The sequence below is a fragment of the Otolemur garnettii genome, unplaced genomic scaffold, assembly GCF_000181295.1.
Source record: "Otolemur garnettii isolate 467f Iridium unplaced genomic scaffold, OtoGar3 scaffold00012, whole genome shotgun sequence".
NCBI lineage: Eukaryota > Metazoa > Chordata > Mammalia > Primates > Galagidae > Otolemur > Otolemur garnettii.
The window spans coordinates 29539247-29553027 of record NW_003852407.1 but is presented as its reverse complement, the minus strand read 5'-3'; the positions used below and the strand labels follow the sequence as shown (position 1 = coordinate 29553027).

The 13781-nt window shown below is 41.3% G+C and overlaps 1 protein-coding gene across 3 annotated transcripts in view; it reads left to right on the top strand.

Moving 5' to 3' along the window:
• GREB1L (growth regulation by estrogen in breast cancer 1 like) overlaps positions 1 to 13781 on the top strand; it is a 291844-nt gene that overhangs the window by 209773 nt on the left and 68290 nt on the right. For all 3 annotated transcript variants that reach the window (XM_023510203.1, XM_023510202.1, XM_023510204.1), the window contains exons 12-16: positions 2001 to 2186; positions 8282 to 8608; positions 9796 to 9924; positions 10462 to 10596; positions 13102 to 13299. In XM_023510203.1, the coding sequence (XP_023365971.1) occupies positions 2001 to 2186; positions 8282 to 8608; positions 9796 to 9924; positions 10462 to 10596; positions 13102 to 13299 (975 nt within the window). The remainder of the gene's footprint in view (positions 1 to 2000; positions 2187 to 8281; positions 8609 to 9795; positions 9925 to 10461; positions 10597 to 13101; positions 13300 to 13781) is intronic.

Sequence of the window (13781 nt, the reverse complement as noted above, 5' to 3'; positions counted from 1 at the left end):
CTCCCAAGTAGCTGGGACTACAGGCACCTGCCACAATGCCTGGCTATTTTTAGCTTGTAGTTGTCTTTGTTGTTTGGCAGGCCTGGGCTGGATTCAAACCCGCCAGATCAGGTGTATATGGCTGGTGCCCTTAGCTGCTGAGCTATAAGCACTGAGCCAATTAATGGTCTTTAAATTTTTAAAGACCACTGGTTGAAAATCACTGTTCTAGGTGGTCTGTTAGTGCAGATTTAGAAATTTAGGGATCCCTAGATTTTTTTTAACTATTTATTTATTTATTTATTTATTCATTTATTTATTTGCCATTTTTGGCCAGGCTGGGTTTGAACCCGCCACCTCCAGCATATGGGACTGGTGTCCTACCCTTTTGAGCCACAGGCTCTGCCCCCCTAGATGTTTTTTATTCCCACATCAAGAATCCTCTTGGTGTTAGGGCTAGCTAGCCTAAGCCAGAAGAAGGCTTTGAGCTTTACCTTTAGGACAAGACAGATAGGGGAAGATAGGCATTTTAGTTCCAAAGTCTTTACGGTGTATCTGCAGGAGGTGTTTTTTGCACATTCTGAGCACACCTAGTTGGATGGTTTTGCTTGGAGCCCTGTCCTGTACTGGGCCGCCGTAGTCACTGATCCTAGATCTGTAGGCATGGGGTGGGGAGAATCTCAGCTGTTAAATTCCATATGGTTTAGGAAGTTCTTTTTTTGAACCTTAGCACAGTGCAACTAAGCAGAAAGATGAGCAGAACATGGAGACCCTTTTGTCCTATGGTGCCTGCCTTTTAGAAAATCTCACAGAGGGATTGCCCTCTCTATCAACTACCAAAACAGGGAATATTTTCAGCATATTTTTATCCTATCTACTTCTAAGATAATTTGTTTACTGACTTAAGAAGAAAACAAAAACAGCTAAGATATCAAAAGGACTAGGAATCTCCAAGCCCGTGCAACTAGTAGAAAGTTGCTGTTGATCAATGACTTTAGCTTTTTTTTTTTTTGCAGTTTTTGGCCAAGGCTGGGTTTGAACCCACCACCTCGGGCATATGGGGCCGGCACCCTACTCCTCTGAGCTATGAGTGCCGCCCATGACATTAGCTTTTTTAAGAAAATCTCAAAGTGAAACATGTATCACATATATTATAGTTTGTTCATTTTCTGATTTATTTATTTATTTATTTATTTATTGCAGGTTTTTTTTTTTTTTTTTTTTTGGCCGGGCTGGGTTTGAACCCGCCACCTCTGGCATATGGGGCTGGCACCCTACTCCTTTGAGCCACAGACGCCACCCCATTTTCTGATTTCTTATGTGAAAAGAAACTTGATCAGGAACTTTATCAGAAAACATCATTGTGCTTTTACAAAGGATGCAGAGGTGTTTTATAAACTCATCAGTATTCTGTGGCAGAGATATAATATTGACATATCTCTTCTGTGGGAAACAGAAATAATATAAATATAGTCATCCCTTGGTATCCTTGGAGTATTGCTTCCAGCCCCTCCAATACCAAAATCTGTTGTATTCTCAAGTCCTGGGTATAAAATGGTACAGTATTTGCACAGAAATCTGCAGGCATCCTCCCGTGTACTTTAAACCATCTCTAGCTTACTCATAATGCCTAATACGATGTGTGCACAACATCACTTCATTCATGTGGATTCACCATAGTGCTTGGCAGGTGGCACAGTCCAATTTTACTTTTCTAAACTTTGTGGAATTTTTCCCCCTGAATATTTTTGAGACGCATTTGGTTGAAACCCAGAAATGTAGAACCCACAGATACAGAGGGCCAATTGTATTTTGCTGCTGTTCGTCTAATTTAATATAAAGATAAAATTTGCAGCATCCAAGTAAATTTCATAGGATTGACATATTTGATTGATTTGGTTGGTAGCCTCTTACAGTGGAGGGAATTTTATTAACCATCTTTGCTCCTAGTTGACCAAGTGCACCTGACTGGACCTGAAAAAGAAATGTTGAATTGTACTGACTGACTTCTATTGGGACAGGTTATGGCACTTTACCCTACTTCTATGGAAATGTTGGTGACATTGTTGTGAGTCCTCTGCTGGTAAATTGCTACAAGATTCCACAGTTGGAAAACAAAGATTTGGAACAGTTAGGGTTGACTGGCAGTCAGCTTCTGAGCGTAGAAAATATGATTCTTCTAACGATACAGTATCTTGTACGGCTGGGTAAGTTGTTTTCGATAATCATTTACTGTTGACTATTTTTATTCTTTTTTATAACATTCTTTTTCCTTTCTTTCTCACATTCATCCAACTGTCTCTTATTTTTCTTCTTTCACTTCTAACAATCTTTTCCTTCAACCTCTTTCACCATGCTTTTCCCTTTCTCTTCTTGTTTTCTGTTTTATTGGTTGGTTGGTTTTGGAGGGGAAGGTTGTTTATTTTCTATTCATTGCTTTTTCTCTTGCTCCTTTGGGGCCTAGAAAAGATGAATTGCTCCACCTAGTGTCCAGTCTCATAATGCTCCAAAGAACTCCAACTCCAAAGAAGCCAATGAGAACAGAACTAGAAAGGGTTGTGCAGGAGGCTCTCCTCATCCCTCAGGGAGTGTGGTCAGGCCACCTTCTCTTTTTTTTTTTTCCAATTGTTGGGGATTCGTTGAAGGTACTTTTTTTTTTTTTTTTTTTGAGAGTCTCACTCTGTCTCTCGGTAGAGTGCTATGGCATCACAGCTCACAGCAACCTCCAACTCTTCGGCTCAAGAGATTCTCTTGCCTTGGCCTCCTGAGTAGCTGAGACTACAGGCGCCCGCCACAATGCCCAGATTTTTTTGTTGTTGTTGTTGTTAGGCAGGCCTGGGCTGGGTTGGAACCCACCAGCCCCAGTGTGTGTGGCCAGTGCCCTGGCTGCTTAGCTACAGGTGCTGAGCCCAGGCTACCTTTCTGAAAACACAACTACCATCTTGAATACAAACATAGCCATTGTCCTAAAACCAATATTTTTCAGTATCCCACTTGCCCTTTTTATTTTATCCCCTGCCCCATACCCATTGTTTTTACTTCTCCAGCTATATTCCACTGATCGAAGGCTCTTTAGCCTTAGGGTAAGGGGAATAGATAGGTCACAAACCCTTCACTTCCTCTATTTAATATATCCTCCTGAGACCCCCACAGTGGGAGTAGCAGGTGCCCTGACAATACTGTAGTGGTTCAGCAGCATTTACATTGAAATGTCCTTTATTTTGCAAACTGCAATAGCCCATCTAATATGCAACCTAATTATACACTCCCTCCAGTACTTCAAGCCACTGATTTAGCTAGAAGAATGTTAGAGATGTAAAATTACACGTAAAAAATGTTGTATGATCCCAAATATTATGGTTTTGTTGCCTTATAGGAAATTAATCAGGCTTATATCTGACTGGTAACTCTTATTTCAGCATACCTTTTTCTACTGAGCCTATAAACCAGGTTTTTCATATCTTCATGGAACTGGTTTTGTCTTTCTGCTACTTACTACATTAGTGAGTTGAATAAAACTTCAACATATGAAAAAACAATAATATTGTACATACTCTTATGTATTTTCTTTTAATATTAGAGAATACTTCAGTGTTTAAGAAATAATAAAAACACTGGCTAAATAGTTAAAAAAACAGAAGCTGCATCAGGCCAGGTTCAGTCTTTGGGGCATGGTTAGCAACCTGGCCTAGAACTCTTAGTGCCCTGAGGCTGCTTACACACAGGCTGTGTTTTGATGCGGCCTTTTGAAACTTACAATGCTTCAGATTTCCCATGAGAGGCACTCTCAGGATAAACTTAGGACTTACTAATCATGCTTAGCAATAGGTAATAAACTTGTAAAAATCACCTGAGTCACCAGCTCATTCGATGTCATAATTTTAATTGCTACATACTGACAGTGGACTGTGGACCATGTTCTAAGATACAAAATCAGCTCCTGGATATGCTCAGAATCAGTAAAAACAATGCGTCGTAGAACAATGATGTTATAGCCAACCAAGCCAAACACTATAGCATATTTTTCAATCTTAATAACTTTTTTTTTTTTTTTAACAGAGTCTTATCCTGTCACCCAGAGTACTCTGGCATCATAGCTCACAGCAATCTCAAACTCCTGGGCTCAAGTGATTGATCCTCTTACTTCAGCCTCCCCAGTACCTGGGACTATAGGCACCCCCACAGCACCCAGCTACTTTTTCTATTTTTAGTAGAGATGGGGTATTTCCCTTGCTTGGGCTGGTTTCAAACTCCTGAGCTCAGGCAATTCACCCACCTTGGCCTTCCAGATAGGATTGATAAGATTGTAAGTGTGAGCCACCATGTCCCACCAATCTTAATAACAATTTAAAAATCAATGTCCAAGTTAATTAAACAAAACAGTGAAAACAAAATGTCTTCTCTTAAATTACTAAGAACTCTTATCTTTAAAAAAATAAAAATCTATACTTAATTTTACACAGACTCTTCTCAGTTTTCAAAGATCAGTTTTCTCCAGAGTTTTACTTCCAATCAATTAGATCTCTCAATGTATAACATGAATAGCTATTTATTTATTTATTTATTTATTTTAGAGATGGAGTCTCACTTTGTCACTCTTGGTAGAGTACTGTGACATCACAGCTCACAGCAACCTCCAGCCGTTGGGTTTAGGTGATTCTCTTGCCTCAGCCTCCTGAGTAGCTGGGACCACAGGCGCCCACCACAACCCCCAGCTATTTTTTTGTTGCAATTTGGCCAGGGCTGGGTTCAAACCCACTACCCTCAGTATATGGGGCCAGACTTTACTCACTGAGCCACAGGCACTGCCCTATATATTTTTTTTAATCTAAGCTTCGTACATTGGAATTTCTCTGTCCCCTCAATGACTAACTATTCTAGAGTCCTTGGAAAAAAATTTTTTTGCCTCTGGAGATTTCGAGAAGGTGGCAAGAATATTTTCACATATGCCATAGATGATAGACATTTAAAGAAATAAATCCAGACTTCTAAAAGGACAGTTTTAATACTTTGGTGGCTCGGTTGCTTAGAGGTAACAGAAAAGAAGAAAAACAAGATTCTTTAGAAGAAACAGACCTTTCCACTACAGACACTTTAAAGAAAAATAAAAGCTTAGTTATTTCACAATCTGAAAATCTTTTGAAGTAGATAATGAAATCAGCAAACAGAGATTCTTGTTCTTGGAGGGTTCTGCTTCTGTTGGAACCTTGTCTTTCCCTATTACTTTGGTTCTATCCAAAAAGCTATCAGAACTGATGCCTGGGCTAAACTGAGTGACTGGAGATCAGCACTTGAAGGAAAAAAATTGCTATTATCAAGCCTGCAAAAAGTGTAGAATAGGTTCCTCCAATTTAACTATAAAGGATGAAGATGAAAAAGTGGCAGGGGTGTCTGGAAGCAAGGCATTTTTCTTTTTTTTTTTTTTTTTGAGACGGAGCCTCAAGCTATCCCCCTGGGCAGAGTGCCATAGCATCACGCTCACAGCAACCTCCAACTCCTGGGCTCAAGCGAGTCTCCTGCCTCAGCCTCCCAAGTAGCTGGGACTACAGGCACCCGCCACAGCACCTGGCCATTTTTTGGTTGCAGCCATGATTGTTATTTGGCGGGCCCGGGCTGGGGATTCAAACCCGCCACCTTAGGTGTATGTGGCTGGCACCTTAGCCGCTTGAGCCACAGGCGCCGAGCCAAGGCATTTTACTCTTAAGAAGTCTCTTACCTCATTTAAACTTTAACATCTTTTCCCCCATTTCGTAATTCCTAACAGGAATTCAGTCAGAATTTTGTATTTGATATTGATTATGCTTCCAGATAGAACATGTTAACTCAGTCCTGGTTTGGAGTAGGTCTCATGGCCACAACTATTAACAGGCATCTGAGCCTTGAAGTCATCAATAAGAGACAATAGGAAATTGGAAAGAATCAGGGCCACTTGCTTTTAAGCTGTCATATGTTCTGGTGGAAAAAATTTTTAAATAGACAACCACCTTCCCTTCATTTGAGATAGTCAGTACACATCTTTCCACTTTGAGCTCACTGCTAAGTGTGTACCTAGTGACCACTACCATGTTGCTAATTTGATAAAGCTAAATAATGATCAGAAGTCTTGGTGGCTCCTGGGTGATTTTAAAAAATAGCAACAATAATAAAACCTTGTATTCTAGCACTTTCTTCAGGGAGCTTGAGGTGGGAGGATCACTTGACCAGGAGTTGAGACCACCCTGAGTGAGACACCATTTCTACAAAAAATAAAAAAAAGTAGCCAGACATGGTGGTGTGCTCCTATAATCCCAGCTACTAGGGAGACTGAGGAAGGAGGACCACTTGATCCTACGAATTTGAGGTTGCAGTGAGTGATGATGGCACCACTGCACACACTAGCCCTGAGTGACAGAACTACACCCTATTTAAAAAAAAAAAAAAAAGCATTAAGCAATTGGGAAGAACATAAGAAACAGAAGCATTACAACTTTCTAGTCCTATTTCCACATACATAGAAAAGAAATATCTGCCTAGATGTTGTCTCTACTCTCCTACCTTTCCCTGGCCCGCAACCAATCTTAGAAAAACTGTTTTCTCCAATTAAAATAGTTTATTTTTAAAATGGATAATATTTGATATAATCTTCCTTGTCCTTAAAACATTACTAAATCCCTCCTTTTCTGACTTTCCTAGAAAAGATGGCAGGGCCAAGGAGGCCATTTACATTACTGTTTGACGTAAGCCTAAGAGATGAAGACTGCAGTGAGCTGCCATCATGCACTGTACTCCAGCCTGGGCGCCAGGGAGGAATAATTCCTGACTCACTCACAGTGCCTCCTTCCCATACAGAAGTCCAGTTCTCACCTCTATTCTTTTGTACAGGGCTTGATTCCCTAGGTTCTGGGGCTATTGCTTGGTCTCAGTTCACAGACACTGAGGAAGGTGTTTACTGGAGCCCACATTTCAAATCTTGAGTTCACAGAGCAAAAAAAATTACTGAATAGAGGGAGTGATTATATTCTCACTGGTTTCAATTTAAACTAAATATAGAAACTTTAGTTCATTTGTGTCACTTGGATACCAAACATTGACTTGCTTATTTTGTTCTAAAGACTAGTTGAGAATTTCTAAAGACAGTAAGAAACCAAGTCCCCTTAATTCCAGGGGTCATAGGTCAGCAATGTAAGCTTAGCCCTAAGCATGGCTGGGAAAGAGGACCAAATGCTGTATTTAACAATCCAGAACACAGGGGAATAACTGGGTGATGAAAGCATTCTCTAGGTGGGGAAAGTGTGAGGCTGCCTAAAATACAACTTGTGAGTGAAAAATAATTAAACTTAATATCCCTGTAGACATTATTCTCAAAATTAGATATAGAGGTAATACATTAGAAATGCTTTTCAAAGTATCTGTGAATAAAATGAGAAATGAATGAAATCCAAAACGGATTATACACCAGGCAGTGGCTTCTTATTTCATTAGTCAGTAATGATTTCCATAATTCCAAGCTTAATAGGTCAAGAAATAAGCCATCTGCAGTGACCATCTCCCAAGGCACCCAGTGGAATTGATAGTCTCTCTCACTACAGCCTCTCTTAAAGAGACCAGGAGGAGAATAAAAGAAAACAAAAGCCTGATTAAAAACAAATTGAGGCCCAGCCTGCAGTGGCTCATGCCTGTAATCCTAGCACTCTGGGAGGCCGAGGCCGGTGCATTGCCTGAGCTCAGGAGTTTGAGGCCAATCTGAGCAAAAGCAAAACCAGTCTCTACTAAAAAAAAAAATAGAAAAAATTAGCTGGCTCATAGATAATTGAGAGTCTCAGGCAGGAGGATGGCTTGAGCCCAGGAGTTTGAGTTTGCTATGAATTGACACCATGGCACTCCAGCCTAGGGCAACATAGTGAGACTGTCTCAAAAAATAATTGACCATAGAGTGAGCAGATACAAGCCTAAGACAAAATTTTTGGGAATAAAGACCCACATTTGGGGTGCTTGTAGTCCCAGCTACTCAGGAGCCTGAGGGAGGAGGGTCTCTTGAGCCCATGAGTTTGCAATTGCAGTGAGCTAGGCTGATGCCATGGCACTCTATCCAGGGTGACAGAGTGAGACTCTGTCTCAAAAAATAAAAATACAAAAAAAAAATTAAGGCAGAGAGGAAAAAAAGAAGATAATTTCACAACAGGTAGTGGTTAATAGGGGCCTATTTGTGCGACCACCAATAGGAAAAGAGCTTATTTCCCAGCTGGAGTCTGGTGGACAGGAGGACAGTGTTCCTCTCTCCTATAATTTTTAAAAATTTCAGCTGTAATCTTCTTCATTATAGGTCCTGATCAGATACCTCTCAGGGAAGAATTTGAGCAAATTATGTTGAAAGCCATGCAGGAATTTACTCTGAGAGAGCGAGCCCTGCAAATAGGTGCTCCGTGTACCCCTGTGTCGCCAGGGCAACTCCCCTGGCTTGCGAGATTAATCGCCAGCGTATCTCAAGACTTGGTGCATGTGATTGTTACCCAAAACTCTTTGGCAGAAGGCATTTCAGAGACATTAAGGGCTCTCAGTGAAATGAGACACTATCAAAGGCTACCAGACTACGTTGTGGCAATTTGTGCATCGAAAATCAGAGGAAATGAATTTTGTGTGGTAGTGTTAGGTGAGTAATTTCTTTTGTTTGTTTTTTGTTTTTGTCTGTTTATTTGATCAAGTCATTCAATCATCTGTCCATTTGAAAAGTATCTATTGGGTGTTTCAGGCATCCATGTAATTAATCTCTGATTAATTGCTCCAATTCTAGTTCCTTCTCCTAATTTTAACTTTTCCTTTCCTCCTCAGATCAAGTTTTTATAGCCCTCAATTTGGCTGGTGGCCCTGTCAGCTGGGTGTGGGAGCATTATGTCAAAGCTCACCCTAGTAACAGATACCCTTGTCTCATGTAACTGCTGTCCTTAAAAGGTTGTGGAAATGTTACCACTCTAGCATGTGATGAAGCCAGCACCACAAGTGGCCTAAGACAGTTAATCAAATTTGCAAAAAACTTAGCTCATATATTCTCCTTTTCACTGAGGAGTCTATTTAATATTATGACATTGATGCTAAAGAAGATTCAGAAAGTTGGCATGTTACAAAATCAAGGTTTTGTTTTGTATCTTTTTTGTTTGTTTCTCACTGTCCTGATTTTCCATCAGGCACCATCCTGGGTAGCCAACTAGACTATTTTTGTTTCTCTCCGCTCTGTACTGAATGACTTTCACTTTTTCCTAGCAAAGAGGTGAAGCCCCCTCACTTTGGCAAAACCTGTCTACCCATCTTTCTCTGCTATATATATTTTCAGAAAGCTTCATCAGACAGTGGGATACATTACGTTTATATTTTAAGGAAAATATTTATAATAAACACACAAACACAATTTTTATAATGTTTTTCGTATTCTTCCCTAGTCTTTTTTTCCCCCTATGTCAACAACCCCTGGACATTCATCAGAACAAACAGCCCAGCCTGGGGGCAGGCTTGGTGTCACCCACAGCCCCAGGGTGGGGAGGGGGAGCACAGGGATCTTCCCTATTCCCTATTCTTTAAACACGTGGATGTGTGTGTTTTTACATTTACAAATGTAAGGTACATCATTTTTTCCCCTGATCACTTAGCATTAGATTATAAATGTTTTCTGTTTCTGTCTACAGTCTTCAAATTGACATCTCAAATCTTTGAATGTGCTGTGATTTTCTTAACCCAGGTTCCTATAGTATCCCCCCTTTGGTTGTTTCCAGTTGTTGCTATTATAAATAATGTTCCAGTGAACACAGTCTACTGTGGTCATCTCTTCTCCCCTTTGTTCTGCAGGCCAGCATCAGTCCCGAGCTCTGGCAGAAAGCATGCTCACCACAAGTGAGTTTTTGAAAGAAATTAGTTATGAGCTCATTACAGGAAAGGTCAGTTTCCTGGCATCACATTTCAAAACCACGTCATTAGGTGAGTGGATCTGGCAACACTGCCAGCCCCTGGCTGCATGATTTTCTGAACTTAAATCTTAGCCTGTCGAGGAGACAGTGTGGAGAGAGAGCTTGCCCGCAGATCTTTCATTTGGAGTGGTGTATCCCAGGTATTGTGTTACTAACACCACAGGAAGCAGCAGGGGGTCTGGGGAGGCACGTCACTGTAGGGTCAGGAGCCTCAACTCAGCTGTGACTTTGTTGGGTGACCTTGGGTCAGCCCTCCCTTTCCCTGGATCTCAGTTTTCTAATATGTCAAACGGGCATAGAGTAATCCCGTTCTGCCTGCTTTTGAATATTATCGAGGTCAAGAGAAAGCAGGTGAACTGTAAGCACAATACCAAGGAGGGTGGCACTTGTGATAGAGATGCTGGTGCAGAGATGGTGAGGCTTAAAATACCCACAGGCCGAACAGATCTTGATAAGAACCCAGCCTAACAGCCCAACTCGGAGACTGATAAAAACGTTACAAACATATCATTGCTTGTAACCTTCTTTCCACTTTATTTTGTAATAGGTGATGACCTAGACAAGCTGCTAGAAAAAATGCAACAAAGAAGAGGCGACAGTGTGGTTACCCCCTTCAATGGAGACCTTAATGAATGTGTGTCCCCCGAGGAGGCTGCTGCTATGGTGCCCACACAAAACCTGGGTAAATGTCACCTCACACCAAGAGAAGAAAATCAGTCCTTAGGACAGGCATTATAGAAACAAAGTCATTCTGAATGTTTTGAGGATTCCTCCTGAAGTCATAGACCACAGCAACCTTTCTCTCATTAATTTAAGATGCCTTACCATTAAAGTTTTAAAAGTCCCTGATCCTAGTTAGTAAAAGTCTCCTAGAATGAAAAGCAAAGACTTTATCTTAAGCATTTTCTCTTTTTTTCCCTGAAAGATTCCAGGGATTTTGGTGCATTTTCCTTAGTTTCACCAGTGGTGCCCAAAGAGTTGTGCTTGCTGAGGGCTTCAAAGAACTGCTCCATAGCAAGTCTGGACTATAGGCTTGCAGGGCCCCCACTCCTCACATTCCTTTACTTACATTCTGAGTCTGACTTTGTCTTATGGATAGTAAGGGCTTCCTAGCAGATGCTGCAGACTGTCAAGTCATCTGCCTTACAACAAACTTCAGGAGGAGTTCTGTCATTAGATTCCTGCCCCAATTCTCTGATTGACAGGGACAACACAGGAGAGGAAAAAAAAAAAGCAGGTGAAAGGATAGATGGGAAACAGACCCATTTAAGTTGCTGCTGACAGCCACTTGGCCACCGCCTGATGGGAATGCATCATTTATATATTAGGATTGCCTTAGGCAGTAAAAGTAGCACAGCTTGGCATCAGCTCAGTTGTAAAAACACAATCAAATGCAGGCAATAAAATGTTTTGACTGCTGGACAATATTTGGTAATAAAGTGGTCACCCAGATGATCTAAAATGTGTTTTATATTAACTGTGTTGAATTGTTAACACGTTTAAAATTTAAATATTCTCACGGGACTTACAGATTCCCAAGTACATATCTTTGGTTCCTTGTTTACAAAACATTGCATAAAGATGTTTTTATGATTCCTCAAACTTCAAACTTTGCTAAGTTAAATTCTGTAAATATACAGATGTGTTAAGTCCCAACTCATCCAACGTATGAAATAAAGGAAATAACAGCCTAACTACATCAAAAGACAGACTTACATTGATCAGTAGTCTTTATGGTGCAAAACTTATCTGGGTTACTATTAAAAGTTGCTGCTCTGGAGCTGGTCACAGTGGCTCATACCTATACTCCCAGCACTCTGGGAGTCCGAGAGGGGAGGACTACTTGAGGTCAGGAGTTCAAGACTGGCCTCAGTAAAGGCAAAACCCCCCTCTCTACCAATAATAGAAAAAATTAGCCAGTTGTCGTGGCAGGTGCCTGTAGTCCCAGCTACTTGAGAGGCTAAGGCAGGAGGATTGCTTGAGTCCAGGAGTTTGAGGTTGCTGCTATGATGATTCCACTGCACTCTACCCAGGACAACAGAGAGAGACTCCATCTTTAAAAAAAAAAAAAAAAGTTGATAGCTTTGGGTTTTTCCAGTGGGTTCTCTCAGCCAGTAGGGAGACCACTCATAAAAATCTCCACTTGCCGTCAGTGTCCTTGGTGGCTGGCATTCTGTGACTGTTGTCTTTGCCTGGACTGCATTACAGTTTGATTTTAGAAAACGTTAATTAGCACAGGTTAATCAGGCCCTTGTGACTCTGTTTCAGATTGTCACATTTGTTCCTTGATAAAAAGCAGGCCTTTAAAGGATGGGATGTTGCCTGCTTAGGTGTTTAGGTGACTGAACTTGTTTCTGTCATTGCTTGTGTACATGGATGTGTACACATGTATAAGATAGATTGATTGCTTGGTTATCCTGGTAATAAAAAGCTACTGACATGCTCAGAGTATCTGGGCTATGTTTTTGGAATACGTCACCTGCTGAGTGGCCAGCTGGCTATGTCACGAGTCAGGGCCTCTTCAGATAGTCCAGGCGTCAGCACTGGAGTTGACCACAACCACCTAGACCTGCCAGGTCATAAGCACTGGCAAAAGTGAGCAGAGTGGGGAGAAAGGTGAAGGTCATGTCTCCATGACCTATGTTATGTAGTCACTGGGAGGGGAATTTCAGACCATACTGCAGCTGACTTGCTGAAGAAGAAATGTTTATTGTAGTGCCGTCCAGAAAAGCTCGAAGGAACACAGCCTCCTTATAGTCACAGCACCACCTCCTTCCCCAAACTGGGTCTGGATTCAAGCACTGGCCTGTGCTAATATCCCTAAAGAAAACAGGAAACTCTCCCCTTTCAAGGGATGAGTCCTGACTCCAACTGTGAAGGTATAGTCTGTCTCCATTGTTTCTGACTTGGAGTAGGGAAGGTTAAACATTTGTGAGACAATCAGTTGACTTTAAAATAATAACATTTGTAAAACTGCACATCCACTCCTGAACACATCCCTGAAGCCTGAGCACATCCTCTCAACCAAGTTTCCAGGGAAAATGGACGAATCTATTAAAATTCAATAGGAACTAAGAATAGCAAATGAGAATTCCTTGCTGTGTGTGTGAATGTGCCCTCATATGGATTCAAGTGGCCCTCAGAGATGTAAATTAAACTCATTCTTATGACTTTTTTTAAATTTTAGATTTAGAAAATGAAACCTTCCAAATTTATCAACCTCAGCTAACAGTGGCCAGAAAACTCTTATCCCAGGTGTGTGCTATAGCAGACAGTGGCAGTCAAAGCCTGGACCTCGGTCACTTCAGCAAAGTAGACTTCATCATCATTGTCCCAAGATCAGAGGTTCTGGTCCAGCAAACACTTCAACGGATTCGACAATCAGGTAAGAGTGAACTTTTGAAGAGGAGCCTACCAAGATCCAGCCGTAGATCCCCTCTGCCTCTCTTCTTTTGCTTAATCCAAATGTTTCTAGGACATGTAAAATGTTTTTCAGTAATATGGATCATAAAAGCATCTTAGGTTTGGTGCCTGTAGCTCAGTGGTTACAGCCAGCTACATACACCCAGGCTGGCGGGGTGGGTGCAAACCCAGCCCAGGCCAGCTAAAACAACAATGACAACTGCAACAAAAAATAGCTAGGCTTTGTGGTGAGCACCTGTAGTCCCAGCTACTTGGGAGGCTAAGGCAAGAGAATCACTTAAGCCCAAGAGTTTGAGGTTGCTGTGGGCTATGATTCCACGGCACTCTACCAAGGGTGACATAGTGACACTCTGTCTCAAAAAAATAAATTGAATAAAATAAAAGCACCTTAAATGTTATTTTTAAGTTTTCCCTCAGAGTACCCTGTCCTTTTTCCCTCCAAGG